Source organism: Momordica charantia, assembly GCF_013281855.1.
Source record: "Momordica charantia cultivar OHB3-1 chromosome 11 unlocalized genomic scaffold, Mcharantia_2.0 BLBB01000011.1, whole genome shotgun sequence".
Taxonomy (NCBI): Eukaryota; Viridiplantae; Streptophyta; class Magnoliopsida; order Cucurbitales; family Cucurbitaceae; genus Momordica; species Momordica charantia.
The window spans coordinates 1,539,374-1,555,708 of record NW_028275159.1 but is presented as its reverse complement, the minus strand read 5'-3'; the positions used below and the strand labels follow the sequence as shown (position 1 = coordinate 1,555,708).

The window sequence follows — 16,335 nt, the reverse complement described above, 5'->3', positions numbered from 1 at the left end:
CCGATTCTTTTCTTTTTTGTCTGATACTCAAAACGCCTTGGGGAATGGTGGGTGAATGGTGCCCAATTTTCAAAGCAAAAAGACCACCTCTCTTTTTTCAGGGCTCTTTCGACTGAAACCCAAAAGTTCTAATACGATTTAGGAATTATAGAGATCAAAATTGACATGGAATAGGAGGCACCGGACAAGATTGCAAGATGGAACATGTTGACCAGAGGGAGAGAGAGGGGGAGAAAAAGCTATATTTAAAAAATTTGATTTGAGAGTTCCGAAAGAATCTAGAGCGCATCAGGCGCTGACCATGCATGGTAATTAAAAGGCCAAGTAGTGTTCGAAATGTGTACTTATAAATTATAATTATATGAATTAAGAAATGATGATTTCGTTTTTTCAACTCAATCCCCATTTCCCATCCATAAACAAATGGGCGGGAAAACTGAAAAGGCGTTTATGGAGTGTCGAGCCCCCAAACACCAAAAGAAAAAACTCCAATAGACAAGGTCACGTCGTAAGGTCACGTGACGCCAACCCCTTGTTGGCGCCGATGAATATGGCGGGGTGGCGTTGGATGGGGCTCGACACGTGCCTTCGCCGTGGAATTCGACAACCCGGAGGGAATATTGGGCCGTTCTGCCTCTGCCTGCCCGACGCTGCTCTCCACTACACCTCCCTCTTTCTTCAATATGACGCCGTTTCCTGGTATATCATGCCTGTATTCTTTTTTTCCTTTTTATTTTGGGGGGAAACTTTTATTCTTAAGCTTTCTTAATATTTGCCCATACTTTTTATTTCAGTCTTACAAATTTAAAGTAAATATCATTTCCTTCCTCGTTACTGTACTATTTTACCATTTAATGTTTCTCACAAAAAAAAAAAAAAACTATCTAGTGGTCGCTTAATATGGTTGTAATCGTTCTTTCACTAATAACTAAATCACTTTCATTTTAAAAGAGACATGTTTGACCATGATTTTCAAGTTATTTAAAAAGTGTTAAAATTACTATTAATTTTTAAAGGGGTTATTGTTATAAATTTTAAATTTCTATTTCTATTTCACTATAAATTTTAAGATTTTCTTTTTTACTTTTTAAAAATTGTGCATGTCTTAGGCTCTATTTATCTTTGGTTATTTTCTCTCTAAAATTTTATAATTTTAAAAAAAATTAGTCCTCAATTATTTCTAAGTTATTTCTATCTCCAAACAGTTAATTTTTTAAAACTTAATGGTTAAAATAGATACTTAAAAAATTTAGGATCAAATATACATTTTAAAATAGTGGTAGATTTATAGTATATATTATTATATTGACTTAATCTCATGAGATGGGTTTATGATTTTTCTCGTGAATATATTTATTTGGCGAGTGGGTTTGCACGTGTACAGCTCGAAGTCTAAAGAGTATTTGGATAGTTCCAGTTCCACACGATTATTCTCCTGGAAATTCTGCAAATCCTGTACTGCATGCTTGTGATTTGTGTTAATTCAGACACGCTCATTATTATATACATATTATTATGTATTAATAATTACAATTTGAAGTAGACTATTCAATATCTCTATTTTTGGACGGTTCAATAAATATTAATATTGCTGTCTTTTTTTTCTCTTTCTTTTCATAATTAGTATGTGATCTAAGATACAAAATTGTTATTAATTAAGATGATCCACCCAAGAGAAAATATTGTTGATTTCAGTTGAACAAGTTGAAATCGGGTATTTCATCGACACAAAAATTTTAGGCTTAGTTTCGATCAACTTGATCATTAGTATCTATATTTTTTGAAAAAATTTACATCTATGATTTCGTTACCTTACAAATCGTCCTTAACTCCTTCTTGATCTCCAAAATCCATTCCTTTGTTTCTGGACTCTAAAACGAATATCCAAATAGAATGCACATATCCTAATTTAATTGGAATGTAAATTAAAAACATGTCGTGTATTCAATATGATAAAGACGTTTATTATTGAAATTATGATTTATCTATATGTTTAATGAAACCATAATAACCAAATTGAAAATTTTCAAAATTATAGAGACTCGATGGAAGGCTTTAAAATATATATGAATCAATTAAAACTAAAACTAAAAGCATGGGAGCCCAAATTGGTAATTTAACCCTGAAAATTATTATACATTAAGAATTACCATTTATAAACTGTCTTATAATGTCGAGAAGTAAAATAAGGACTTTATCTCGAACCAATAATAGTTCTTGAAAAACAAACTAAATATAAGTATCATAGAAAAGACCTTAAACCCCAAGCATGTTTTCTAGAGTTTTTTGTTTAAGCAAATACATGAAAACGAAAGGAGGAAATAAAAAAAAACAAACAAACAAACAAGAAAAACTAGAAGAAGACTGAAGAGAGTGATAGGAACTGAGCAGTAGAGAGTGACAAACATGGAAGAGGCAGTGAATATGTAAAGAATAATACTCCTATTAGTACAATTTTCTGCCATCCACAGCTAATTTTTTATGATTACTATTTTTTTTAAAGAATAAAAATGTCTCTCTCAACGTTCATTTTTTCTACCAGTCAAAAATTCATGCCAGATGAATTTTATTATTTTGTTGTTCGATAATCTAAAAGGTTGGCATCTTCAAATACCTGGAATATTAGATATCTGAAATTATAGATGTCTCACGTATATTTAAATAGTCATGTCTGTTTTGCAATAATATTTACAATAACGTTTGAGAATACTTAGTAGCTATACGTTTGTTTTTGCAGGATTTGTACATGAGAATGTATTAAAAATTACGTATTGATTCGATATCTAAAATTATAGATGTTTTTGTGTTAGCATATATATATATAATTTGAACTCAGGTAAAAAGTTTGTTTTTATAAGTTTAATATTATATCTTTAAGGTTAAAATAAATAAGTTTCAATTGAAAAAAATTAAGATATTATATGGTTGACTAAAGTTTATTTTATATCTAAATGTATTATATAAATAATTGCATTTAACCATTTATTACTGTATTAGTGCATACGCATTTATTTTTAAAATAAAATAAAAAATTGATGAGATAATATAGAGTAAAAATGACAATGACGATAACAATAAAACTATCAAAAGAAGATTGTCTAATTAACATCAAAATCTTAAAAATTCATGTTGGATGTCCTAGCTTGTACGAGCGTCTAAAAATATCCGATATCCAAAGTTTCAACCAAACAAAGATAGGAATCTAGATGTCCATCTCATGAAACAAACCGTCCATAAGTATTGTTATATTAGTGATACTCGTTGACTTTAGTATAGTATATATCTTGGTGACTTATTACCATTAAATTTTAGATTTCTTATCTTTTCAACATAGCATCAGTAATTCTCTTCCTATATTATTTTTCTCTTTATCGGTCAAAAACCAACCCGTCGATAGGATAGTATGAGTAATCTTCCAAGCTCATTAGGTTAAAAAATGGTGGAATATTCTTGAAGCCTAAAATAAGAGGGGGGAAAAAGGGAAAATTGATAAGGGTCGCCATCCATCAACGTAGAGTGAGACCCAATTCTGGTCTCCGATATTCCATGGAACAGTCCCCTTTTTTGTTTTCTCGATTTCCAACCATTCCCTTCACAAACCGCCATTATATCCTCTCTCTCTCTCTCTCTCTCTCTCTCTCTCTCTCTCTCCTTCCTTCTCCCTTCCTTAATCTCTTCTGCTTCTGGATAACAAAAAATTCTGATCTCTCTGCACCTCCATCTCCACCTGCATTTAATACTCAACTCAACTACCTCTTTTCCAAATCATAACCCACTCATCATGCATTCACTCATTACCCTTTTCTTTCTAATTTCTACCCAAAATTAGTCTCTCTCTCTATTTCTCTACATCTTTGAGATTCTTTTATTCTCCTCATCTGATCATGTTTCTGAGCTCTAACGGCCCCGTTATGAAAACGCCGTCTTCCTTGCCGGACCTCTCCTTGAACATCAGTCTTCCGGACTCCGCCTGCAGCGGCACCGATTTCACCCATGAAAATAGTGCCCTTTTCCGCTTAGGCTTTGAAGCGGGGGATCGTACGAGTACCCGTCTTCGTCGGAACCTCCATAGCCGCCGGGAGTTCAAGAGAAGCAGCGGCGGCGGCGGCGGCGGAATGGGCGGCTGTGGGGGTGTGAGAAGAAGCATCCGAGCCCCGAGAATGAGATGGACTACTACTCTCCACGCTCATTTTGTACACGCCGTTGAGCTCCTCGGCGGCCATGAAAGTAAAACTAAACACACACAAAACCCCAATAACCCTAAATATTTATTTATTATATTTATTGTAACTTCTAAAGAGTTTTCTTGAGGGAAAAAAAAAATAATGAAACCCATTAGTAATTAATCAATGCTCGTTTTCTCATTCCTCTCAGGGGCAACGCCAAAATCAGTATTGGAGCTCATGAATGTCAAGGATCTTACCCTAGCTCACGTCAAAAGCCATTTGCAGGTTGGTGTGTTGTTTGATTTTCTTCCATTATTGCTATTTCCCCCCCTTTTTTCTGGTCTGGTCATATTAATAAATGATTAGACATATGCTATTGCTTGTTTTCGAGTTTATTGATAATTCGATATGTTAAAAGTTTGAATTTGAATTTTCTTTAATCCATGAACTAAATTTTTTAGTTTACAATATCAAAGTGAGAGATATTGTAATATCATTTTTGTTTCTAAGCATTATTACTTCCATTTATTAGACATTGTGCTAATTTCTAACCCATGGATGATTTAACACCCTAAAATGATAATAGTGTTGGGTCAATTGTTGGACATTGTGGTAATTTCAAAGCTCACCAAAGAAAGAGGATTAAAAGCAATTGCAATTAATTGATTTATGTTATTTTTGGGTCTAGTGGTAATTTAGCACGTGAGAGATAAAAGAAGAATGATGCCTTACATTAACATTATTCACTTTCCATTTGGTTGCCGAAGAGCTTCTTTTTGTCACTTAATATTTATCCTATCCGCTGAAATTTTTACATTTTCCAAGATTCATTCGTATCGTGCGGGTAAAAGAGAGTACAAAAGTTAAAGGACAAAAAAGGCATCTAAATCAGCTGCAACTGCAAGGCTGTTAAAAAAATTATTAAAAAAAAAAAAACTTTTTGACATATTTTGTTTTTGGTTTTGTTCATGCAGATGTATCGAACAGTGAAGAATACTGTGAAGGGAACAGGTAATAAATAAAAACACTGTGCTCTTTTTTAATGTTACGAAAAAAGGACAAACACCCTTTATGTCTATTTTGTAATATGGACATTCGATTCTTTATATGTACTGTTGAGCCATTTTAATACAAACACTGTGTATTTGGCAGTCTGAATTGCAAGTTTTTTCCTTATAGTTTCCAAAGAGACATTTGAATTATTGAGCTGAAGCTTGCTATTCTTCTTTATGGACTGTAAATTAATGATGTTGCAGTTGCAGATGATGATTGTGGAAGGCCAGAGCTGGACCCAGATACCCTTTTATCTTCTGCTTCATCTGCTCAAAATTCTAGCCCTCAATCTCCTAATTTGCACACAATGCAAAGGTGAGATCTGGCCTTTCAAAATAGTTTTTTGGGTCATTACTCAATTTTTATGTTTGATCTAATTCTGTGCATCACGAAGATTTGTTTTATGATTTGGTTTTTAGTTTTCAGTTTTTAAAAATTATGTTTGGTTTTTTTTTTATATATAATTTCATTAGTTAGTTTTTATCCAATCTCTCGAGCTTTGATAGCCTATCAAGATTTATGATATTTAATGAGTAATTCAATGATGATTACGACCTAATATTTTCTTTTTAATACAATATGTGGTATGAGAATTCAAACTCACGATATTTTAATCGAAGATAAGTATCTTAATCACGTGAGCTATACTCAGATTTGTTAGGCCGAACGTTCTATATATTTTGTTTATGATTTTTCTCTATTAGTTAATAAAGTTTCAAATTTTAATGTATTTTTTCCCTCATTTGCGTGCAGAAGTAGCTTGGTAACATCGATGCCCGAGATCAGTAGCGAGAGGAATATGTCAAACGACACTTTTGCTAAATCTAGAGGATTTAAGGTAATAAATGATACATAGGTTGTTTTTTTTTTTTCCCTCCATTGACATTGAAATTAATGATGTTTTTTCAAATAAATATATTTTAGGTGGAAGGAAAGGGAGATTATCGCGAAGCTCTCAGCATGCAGAGAATTAATTTAGAGTTCACTTTGGGAAGACCAAGTTGGCAATTAGATTATGCTGATGCAAATGAGCTTACCCTTCTCAATTGCTAGCTTCTTAAATTCCCCACAAGAAAGAAAAAACAAAAAAAGAAAAATCCACAAATTTAGTCTTTTTCATTGTCGAATTGAAAAGAAAATCAACACAAATGAATATTTCAATGTTTGGCGATGGATTTTGTGTTTCAATTAAATCAATACACAAAATAAACAGTACACGAAAAATCATAACACTTTTGATAAATTATGTATTCTTCAATTCACTTTCAAAAGTACAATGAACATAAGCTGAAACCATATGCGGAATGGATGAAGAAAAATAAAATAAAAATGGAAATAATAATATATTCATTTTTATTGCTGATTCTGGGCCTGGGCCATGGGCTTGGCCCAAAAGAAAGCCTTCCGGGAGATGCGCAAGAATTGGATTGGACATCAATCTCTGAAACAGGGGAACGAGATTGGAGAGACGGAGGGAGGGAGGGAACGGCGGCGATGGGATGGGAGGATGATGATATTACATAAATGCCATGGACGGAGTTTCGTCGTCGATCTCCGTCGGTAACTGCGATGTGCCACAAATCTCGAAAGTAGAGTACAGTTACAGGTATTCGTTCATCTGCGAGGCTTTTCCCTTTCTTTTCTATTTGTTGGAAGAAGAGCAACTCATAATTTTGATTTTGACCTAACTGAGGCATTTGGTTAATGGTTTTATGTTGCAATCAGACGTCATATTTGAGTTTAATTATTTGGCGAGTATATCGAAGCTGCAGTTTATGATTAAAAGCTTAGAAAGAAGATAAGATTAATGAGGCATTCGATGAAATCCTTGTTTAGGGAAACAATTCTCCGGGGTACTAATGCGCTGTCTACCTCTTGGGGTTAATGAGTGCTGTGCAACAACCCATTTTGACCTTATCTTTTGCTCCTCATCCTACCCATTTCAGTCCAACTTGTTAGGAAACTGAAGCATAAATTGAATTAGTTAACTGCAACAAACGAAAATAACTTTTCAAAACAATTATTTAGATGTGTGTTCTAATGAGTTACTATAACGATGTATATATCTTTCTAATGTTTATGAAAAATGAGACTGTTAAGTTCTTGATCTCTCTCTTTTTCAAAAGCCCACATATTTGTCCATCCTTTCTTTTAATGGTCTCTTTGACCATGTTTTTGGTAAACTAAAATATAAAGTAGAGAAAGGTATAGCTATTTGGTTAATACCTAATGAAGAATCAAATTCAAAACACTCAGTGCTGAGGTGTGGACATTGGACCTCTCTCGTTGCTTCACACCAAATAGTTACAGAGGATATAAATGCTGCTTTCTGCTCATTTCTCATTTTAAAAATGGATACTTTTGTCCATTCAATTCTCTGTACCGTAGTAGTTGACTGCTGATCCTTTTACTTCCTATCTGTCATTTCTTTGGAATGACAGGGAGAACAAAACTAGGGGCTATTCTGAACATATTCGAGCTAAAAAATGGATCCGACTGAAGAAGCCGATGTTGGTCAGTTAGTTTACGGGGTGAATCAGTCGACATTGGATTTTCACTGACAGTCATTCGTCGATCCACTGGCTCATCCAATATCAAAGGGACCGATCAACCATAGGAAAAAAAATTTCAAAAGATCAGCATTCAGAGAGAGAGAGAGAGCTATAAGTTAAATAAGAGAATAAATAATAACTTAAAGAGTAGAGTGGATGAAAGAAGAGAGATGGAGAGGGAAAAAGGAGAGGATATTGTTGAAAGGGAAAAAAAAAAGAGTGACTAATAGACAGCCGTGTGAGTGAAGATGTTTGAAAGAAAATAAAGATCGTTTAATTGTATATATTTGAATATTGAAAATACTGGGCTTGTTTAAGAGTGATTAATTTATTTGGAATATTGTCAAACATTTAACCGATAATAAATAAAGGAGAAGGTAAATTATATATAATTTTTATTTTATTGGAAAAACGACACACCAGATAATTATTTCTTTTTACACCTTCCTCTTCTCCACTTATCGTGGCTTTTTATTATCCATTTTTCCATCTTGTCCCATCTTTTCAATTTCTACCTCTTACTAGTTTCCCCCCACTTTCTTTTTCTCTTTTTCGTTCTTCCCCTTTCTTCCCTCATCTCCAAATATTCTTCTCAGATCTATAAATCTGAGTTCATATTGTTTAAATTATGATGGCAGAGCATAATTGTTGGGGAGCCGATAGTATACCTTTAATTATTACATGGGCGATCTCGTTATTATTGCTGAACAATCGAAAGTCAGCTAGAAGGGTTCAAGAGTAGCTAGACATCCACGTTGGGAATGAAAGACTGATGGATGAATCAGATCTAAGCAAGTTAGTCTATCTCCAAGGCAGTAGTGAATGAGATATTAAGGTTGTACCCAGCCGGACCATTGTCGGGGACTGCACGATCGGAGGCTATGAAAACTTAGCTTCTTACCGCCCTGGAACCTAGCTATGTGGTGCTAATTATTATCGGAAAACTCAAAGCGCTTTATTTATTAAAAAAAAAAAAAATCTCTTTATTGGAAATAAGTGACACGTTACAAATGGGAAGCTTTTTTCAATCAAAGAGATAAACTACCTTCTTATTATCAAACAGCCTAGCAATCCCTCATCTCTTTATTGGAAAGATTCATTAATTAATCGTAGTAGCCCCAAGCCTGAAAGCCATCATATTGACTCGACTGATCTCAATGCAAAAAAGCTGGTACCCTTTCGTTCCACTTTGGGGAATGATGATTTGAAATTGCAGAATGAAATGAATGCAAATTCATTTATAATTTGTAGTAATTGGTTTTAATTTAATTTCCGTGCGAAGTGGTACTTAAGCGAGCCATGCCAGAGATATTAATGCATTGAAATGATTAGATTGGATTTTGGGTGATCACAGTGTAACAACTTTTTTTTTTTTTTTTTTTTTTTTTACCGTTGGAAGGGGTGTCATTTAGCGCTCTCCAGACGCGCCTCTGCGATTATCTCCGCATTCGCCAACTGCTTCCTTATAGAAACCCTATTTCCCCCTCCTTCGACCGTGTTCATCCCCATTCCCGTTTTCCTCTTCCCAATCCGGCGACTCCGATCAACTTTGGTTTCCTCCGATCGGTAGATCTACGCTTCCTTTTTGGTTCTTCGTTAGGGATTTCATGATCGGATCATGACCAACTTGAATTGAAGCGAGGGAAATTAAAGCGGCCAATGTGAGTTTTCTACGCTTCGGCGACTTCGATAATTAATTTCTCCGATTTATACCTTTTTCTTTTTTTTGGTTTTTGGTTTTTTCTTCCTGTCATTCTGACCAGGTTCGGGTTCTTTGTCAGGAATTTCAAGAATCGAACCGAAACTGAAGCGATCGAGAGAGAAACCGGCAACATGAGAAGGGATTTGAATCTCCTGCTCTGGATGTAAGTCGTCTAGTTTTAATTTGTTTACACAAACATAGCTCTTGGAGACATAATACTAGGGCATATATCTAAAAATTCTAAAATGATTTGGAGTTCTTGACGGGGATTTGTTTTGCGTCTATTTAAATTACCAGCTGATCGAGTAGTTGTGTTTTTGTAGTATTAATTCTATTCTGTGTTTATTATACACTCCTTTGGACGATCTTCTTTTGATATTTTACTAACCCTTATATGCGTACTTTCAATTGAACTTGTAGAACTTTCTATTACTTCTCTGTTTTATCTGATCTCTCTCAAACATGAAGATATTAACTCTTAGGCAACAGTTCATCTGTCTTAATTTTTGTTGCACATAGGTTTCGATATCGAGTTAGTTGCTCACTTAATTCTATCTGTATGGCTGTCCTATAGGAGGTGGAAATGGCTGGATTGGAACTTCATTGAATTCAAACGAGGATGGAAAGTGATATATATTTTCCTTTGATAAATACGGTATGGAGTAGATAAAAACTACTTTGTTTTCTAATATATTGCACTTGAAAAGCGATTCTAATTCTTGATCTGGGATCTTTTTTACTGTCTGCCATCCAGATTTTGTTGTGCAGTAGTTATTTGGAGCTGATAGGGGAAAACAAGAGCTTCTGCCAATTTAGAAGCTAGAGCGTAAGAGAAGAGTAAGGCGAAGAAGAAGAAGACACAAGGGTTTAAGTGGTTCAGCCTAATGTTGGCCTACGTCCACTGTAAGGCTAATCTTTCACTTCTTTTAGAGAGAGAATTACAAAGGGAATTTCTTCATGGTTCTTCCAGAAGTACATAATGAGCTATTTAAAGGGCTTTAGCCTAATAACTAACTCTTTACAGAAGTACTCTGTTTTACCCATAGTTTCTGTTGTATTCAACCACGGTAAATATTACAAATCTCCACCTTTGAAGACATACAGAAGGCGAAAGACCAGCCCTTTTAATCTGCTTTTTATCCTTTCTCCGGTATGTAGATTCCAGCCAATCTCAGACAATGTTCAAACTTTGCTTGGGTGACTGTTTTAGTTAACATATATGCAGCATTATCAGAGGTATGGACTTTTATCACTTCTATCGTACCTTTTTCAATTTGTTCTTTGACAAAATGAAACTTTATGTCAATGTGCTTGGTCCTGCTGTGGAATTGTTGATTTTTCGACAAACGAATTGTACTTTGATTATCACAGAAGATTTTTACTTTGGATTGATCAAAACCAAAATCTTTCAAGAGACCCTTCAACCACAAAGCCTCTTTGACTGCTTCTGAAAGGGCTATAAACTCTGCTTCTGTGGTGGAGAGTGCTACCACTGATTGGAGTGTAGCTTTCCAACTTATTATGTTCTCTCCAACTAGGAATAAGTATGCTGATAAGGACCTTCTCTTGTCTAAGTCCTCCACATAGTCAGAGTCAACATAGCCATAAAGCTCCAACTCTTGTCTTTTCACTTGCTTGTATGTAATGCCTACGTTTTCAGTTCCTCTTAGGTATCTCAATACCCATTTTGCAGCTTCCCAATGTCTTTTTCCTGGGTTTGACATAAATCTACTAATTACACTGGTTGAGTAAGCCAAATCTGGTCTTGTACATATCATTAAGTACATTAAGCTGCCTACAACACTTGAATAAGGTATTGAGTTCATGTACCTTTTTTGTTCAGTATCATTTTCATCAGGTGAATTTGTAGATGACAGCTTGAAGTGTTGAGCCAAAGGAACTTTTACTGGTTTGGCTTCATTCATCTTGAATTTCATAAGTATTCTTCTGCTATACGAAGTTTGAGTAACTCTCATCTCAGCTAGTTTTCTGTCTCTGTAGATTTCATATGCCTAGGATCTTTTTTGCTTCTCCTAGATCTTTCATGTCAAATTCAGCTTTCAAGCATTTCTTCACCTGTTGTAAATCTTCCATTCTCTTGCTGGCTAATAACATGTCATCTACGTATAGTAGTAGAAAAACATTATTTCTTTCTGATGTAGTCTTCACATAAAAACAACTGTCGTATGCACTTCTAATGAAACCCACTTTTGTAATAAATTCATCAAATCTATGGTACCGAGATCTTGGTGACTGTTTTAATCCATATAAGGATTTGTTTAAGAGACAAACCTGGTTTTCCTTTCCCTTTTGTTGGTATCCCTCTGGTTGCTTTAAAAATATTGTCTCTGTCAAATGACCATGTAAGAAGGCTGTTTTTACATCTAGTTGATCTAGTTCTAACTCCATTTGTGTTACTAGAGCTAGAAGCATTCTGATAGTCGTTTGTTTCACAACTGGGGAAAAAATTTCTGAGTAATCAATACCTTCTCTTTGTGTGAAACCCTTGGCAACTAGTCTTGCTTTGTATCTGGGTTGTTGGAATCCTGGAATTTCCTCTTTGAATTTATAGATCCATTTGGATGCTATCGGTTTGTATCCCATAGGTAGTGGTACTAGGGTCCATGTGTTATTAACTTCTAATGAGTGCATCTCATCATTCATGGCCTCAATCCACTTATGAGCATTTAGCCCATTTACAGATTCTTCAAAACTTTGTGGTTCAACATCATTTAGGGTGTGTGCAACACTCAAGGCAGCTGCAATTACATTGGAGTCACTATACCTCTTTGGTGGATGAATTTCTCTTCTCTGTCTGTCTCTAGCAAGTGAGTAGTCAGCCAAATCAGATTGTTGCCTAGAGGTTTCACCTATATGTTGAGTTTCATCCCCTTCCACTACTTCAGATTCATCGTGACCAAGACCAACTTGATTTCTACTAACCTTTATTTCAGTTGGTAACTGCACCTCAATCTTGGATTGTTCAACTGCTTTAGTAGTTGATTCATGAACTTCTTGATACATAAACATATCTTCTTCTCTAAAAATTACATCCCTGCTGTTTATGCATCTCTGATCAGTGGGATGCCACATTCTGTAACCTTTAACTCCCTCAGTGAACCCTACAAACATACATCTTATCGCTCTTGGTTTTAGTTTACCTTGGTTTATGTGTACAAAGCCAACACAACCAAAGATTTTTAAATTGTTAAGCTTTGGTGGACGCTTTGTCCATTTTTCTTCAGGAGTTAGAAAACCAAGAGATGTATGTGGGCATCTATTGATGGTAAACACTGCATATGAAGCAGCTTCTGCCCAGAATCTTTCTGGTAGGCTAGCATCTGATAAAAGACACCTTATTCTCTCAGCTATTGTCCTGTTTAGACGTTCAGCCACACCATTTTGTTGAGGTGTGTGTCTAACGGTCTTGTGATGAGTAATGCCATTGTCTTTGCAGAACGAGCTAAACTCTTCCCCACAGAATTCCAAACCGTTGTCTGTTCTTAAGTATCTTACAGTTCTTCTAGTTTGATTTTCAACTAATTTCTTCCAGTCTCTAAACCTTTCAGTTGCTTGATCTTTAGTCTTTAGAAAAAATATCCATGTTTTTCTTGAAAAATCATCAATGATAGAGAGAAAATACCTCGAACCGCTTAATGACGGCGTTCTTGCAGGTCCCCATAGATCTGAATAGATGTAGTCCAAAATTCCTTTTGTCACATGATCTGATTTCTGAAAGCTCTGCCTTTTAGCCTTTCCGACAATGCAGTGTTCGCAGAAACTCAATTCTTCATTTAGGCCTGTCGGTAGAATACCTTGCTTACCTAACTCTTGTAAGCCTTTACCACTTATATGAGATAAGCGTTTGTGCCAGATATCGCCTCTTGAAAGACTACCTTCTGATGATACAAGTGCCGCTCCTGCTGACTCTACATTTTGGATTACATATAGACCATTGACTTTCTCACCAACCAATACCACTTTTGAATCCTTTTTTACTTCAAAAGTACCTCCAGATCCATTGTATTCACAGCCAATGGCATCAAGCATGCCAAGAGAAATTAAGTTTCTCTTAAGACTTGGAACATGTCTCACATTTTGGAGAAATTTCAAAGACCCATCTTTCATTTTCAGAGATACAGTACCAATACCGGCTACCTTGCAAACATGATTATTTCCCATATATACAGAACCACCATCCCATTCCTCGTAAGTTCTGAACCAAGCTTTCGAAGGTGTCATATGGTAGGAGCACCCCGAATCAAGAACCCAATCTTGATTTTCTTGAGATCCACTTTGTTCAGCACTGTGATCAATTGCAGCTAGAACATCTGAATATGTGAAGGCATTTTCACCAACTGAGGCTTCACCAGATTTGTTTTTCTTATTTTTCCAGTTCTGTTTTCTTTTAAGGGAAAAACCGTCTTTCTTTAAATGTCCCTCCTTATGACAATAGCTACATTTGATTTTAGATTTTCCTTTATCATCTTGTTGATTTTTCTGATCTTTCCAGCCGGTTTTATTTTTGTCCTTTGCAAAATGACCTTCGCCGTTAATTCTCTCTCGTTTAAGACGCCAATAGCTCTAATTCTTTGGTTCTTACTGCTGAAATTATTGCATCAGTAGATATTGATTCTCTTCCATATTTCAAGGCCACTTTCACTTCTTTATATGCTTCTGGAAGAGAGTTCAACAAGATAAAAGCTTCATTTTCATCTCCTATTTTTTCACCGAGATTTTTAAACTCTGAAGATAGTTTCTTGAAATCATCTAAATTCTCACTCAAGGATCTTGAATTATCCATCCTATATGTGAAAGATTTCTCTCTGATATATGCCTTATTTGGTAAATCTTTAGCAAGATATATCTCATCTAATTTGTTCCATACCTTGTATGCAGTTTCGAGATCAATAACTTGCCGTAGGACATTATCACTAAGATTCAGAATGATTGCCCCATAAGCGATCTCTTCCATTGTCTCCTTTTCTTCAATTGACATCGACTCAGGTAACTTTGCTGGATCAAGAATTGCTTTGGAAGCTTTCTGCTGTCCAAGAATAACTTTAATCTTGATTTTCCACAGCTCAAAGTCGCCTTTTCCATCGAACTTCTCAATCTCATACCTCGCTACAGCCATCGCTGGATCTTGCTTCGTGAATTAACCAAAAAAACTCCTGTGAACTGTGGCTCTGATACCAATTTTGTTAGTGGAAAACAAGAGCTTTTGCCAATTTAGAAGCTAGAGCGTAAGAGAAGAGTAAGGCGAAGAAGAAGACACAAGGGTTTAAGTGGTTTAGCCTAATGTTGGCCTAATATTAGCCTTACAGTGGACGTAGGCCAACATTAGGCTGAACCACTTAAACCCTTGTGTCTTCTTCTTCGCCGTAGCCTTACTCTTCTCTTACGCACTAGCTTCTAAATTGGGAAAAGCTCTTGTTTTCCCCTAACAGGAGCTATGGTTAGTCATTGGATGAACACCATTTTTTTCCCAAAATCAGAGTGACTAGCTTGGTAAGTTCTCCAACTCCCATGAATATTTGACATATGATTTAAGTTGATCAACTTTATGCATGGAATACAAGCATAATCTAGTTTAATTTGATGAAATATTAATTTTAACGCCTAAAGTTTGCATCGTCATCTCAGTCACATCCTTGACTCATAATTTCGTGGGGAAGGGTGAGGTAGTGTATCATAGCATGAATGTATCTAAACATTTTTCTATCTAAAAAGTTCCCCCGCTTTCTCATTTGTACTCTAATATTATTGTTTGGCCGTCTCTCTCATTTTCTTCTCAACAAATTTTTTATTTTTTTTTTCAAACTTTCTCCTCACTTTGATTTTTTTTTCTTTGTCCCTTTCAAAAAATTTCTTCAAACTTTTTCTAAATTTCTGTTCTTTTAAATTTATTTCTCTCCTCAATTTTTTTAATTAATTCTTTATAATTTTTTCTCTTCAAAATTTTTATTTCTCTTTATCTTTTCTTTACTCTTAAATTTTTATTCAGGTATTTTTCATAAATATGTCTCAACCTCTATCTAAAATTTATATTTACTTTTCTCTATAATTTTTTGTCTTTAAAGTTTTTTTAAAAAAATATTTTTATTTGGAACTTTTTTCTTCTCAAAATTTTATCACTTCTTAATTTTCTCTCTCCAAAATTTTTGTTGTAACTCTTTCCAACCCATTTCTCTCCAAACTTTGTATCGCTCTTAAACTTTTTTAACTTGTTTCTCTGTAAACTTTTGTTTAGGATGGAATCAAATATTTTGAATACTAATATTCATTTTCTTTAAAACCACTTTCTTAAAAATTTTTGTTTTCTAAATTTATCTTTCATTTTCAAACTTCTCTCTTATAAATTTGTCTCTCTTTAAAAACTTTAATTTCAATCTAACGTTTTCCTCGTTCTTTATTTTTAAATTTTCTCTCTTTGCAAATTTTGTACATTTCTCATCAAAGTTTTTATCTCTCTAAATTTTTCCTCTCTTAATTTTTTGTAATTATATCTCTAAAAATTTTTCTGGATTTTTGTTTCTTTTAAATTACTTAGAATTAAAATATATTTTAAAAATTTTTCTAAATTTTTTTGTTTTCTAAATTTATTCCTCACTTTCATACTTTTTTCTTCTTCTCGTTTTCGAATGTTTTTCTCTCCAAAATATTTTTCTAACCCTTTCTAGCTTTTGTCTCTTCCAAATCTTCAACTTTATCTTCTATTAAATTTGTTTTTCTTGTCTCTCTGAAAAATTTCTCAACCTCTTTTTAATCTTGGTGTTTCCAATTTACTTATGATTAAAAATCCTTTTGCTAATATTTATTCTTTTTTCTCCTAACTTTCATCTTTAATTTTTTTGAAAAA

At 34.4% G+C, this 16,335-nt stretch overlaps 1 protein-coding gene across 4 annotated transcripts; it reads left to right on the top strand.

Moving 5' to 3' along the window:
• Positions 1 to 3,588: 3,588 nt before the first annotated feature.
• LOC111009688 (putative transcription factor KAN4) lies at positions 3,589 to 14,988 on the top strand. 4 transcript variants are annotated; one of them, XM_088119559.1, is made up of 12 exons: positions 3,589 to 4,227; positions 4,375 to 4,451; positions 5,141 to 5,177; positions 5,423 to 5,534; positions 5,973 to 6,057; positions 6,144 to 6,825; positions 9,171 to 9,432; positions 9,553 to 9,636; positions 10,048 to 10,128; positions 10,228 to 10,709; positions 14,373 to 14,480; positions 14,557 to 14,988. In XM_088119559.1, exons 1-6 carry the CDS (start codon positions 3,885 to 3,887, stop codon positions 6,270 to 6,272), a joined length of 783 nt encoding a protein of 260 aa, XP_087975685.1. In that variant the 5' UTR covers positions 3,589 to 3,884; the 3' UTR covers positions 6,273 to 6,825; positions 9,171 to 9,432; positions 9,553 to 9,636; positions 10,048 to 10,128; positions 10,228 to 10,709; positions 14,373 to 14,480; positions 14,557 to 14,988. The 4 variants fall into 4 exon arrangements, with proteins under 4 accessions (XP_087975685.1, XP_022138560.1, XP_087975687.1 ...); XM_022282868.2 differs by lacking the exons at positions 9,171 to 9,432; positions 9,553 to 9,636; positions 10,048 to 10,128; ... (1 more) ...; positions 14,373 to 14,480; positions 14,557 to 14,988 and adding an exon at positions 7,661 to 8,163; XM_088119561.1 differs by lacking the exons at positions 9,171 to 9,432; positions 9,553 to 9,636; positions 10,048 to 10,128; ... (1 more) ...; positions 14,373 to 14,480; positions 14,557 to 14,988 and adding an exon at positions 7,056 to 7,326.
• The last annotated feature ends 1,347 nt before the right edge of the window (positions 14,989 to 16,335 follow it).

Bases quoted from the DNA above. Each gene is read 5' to 3' on its own strand.
- LOC111009688 (XM_088119559.1), top strand. From the start codon at position 3,885: ATGTTTCTGAGCTCTAACGGCCCCGTTATGAAAACGCCGTCTTCCTTG. The intron at 4,452-5,140 runs GTTGGTGTGTTG...TTGTTCATGCAG, and splicing joins ACGTCAAAAGCCATTTGCAG to ATGTATCGAACAGTGAAGAA. The intron at 6,058-6,143 runs GTAATAAATGAT...AATATATTTTAG, and splicing joins CTAAATCTAGAGGATTTAAG to GTGGAAGGAAAGGGAGATTA.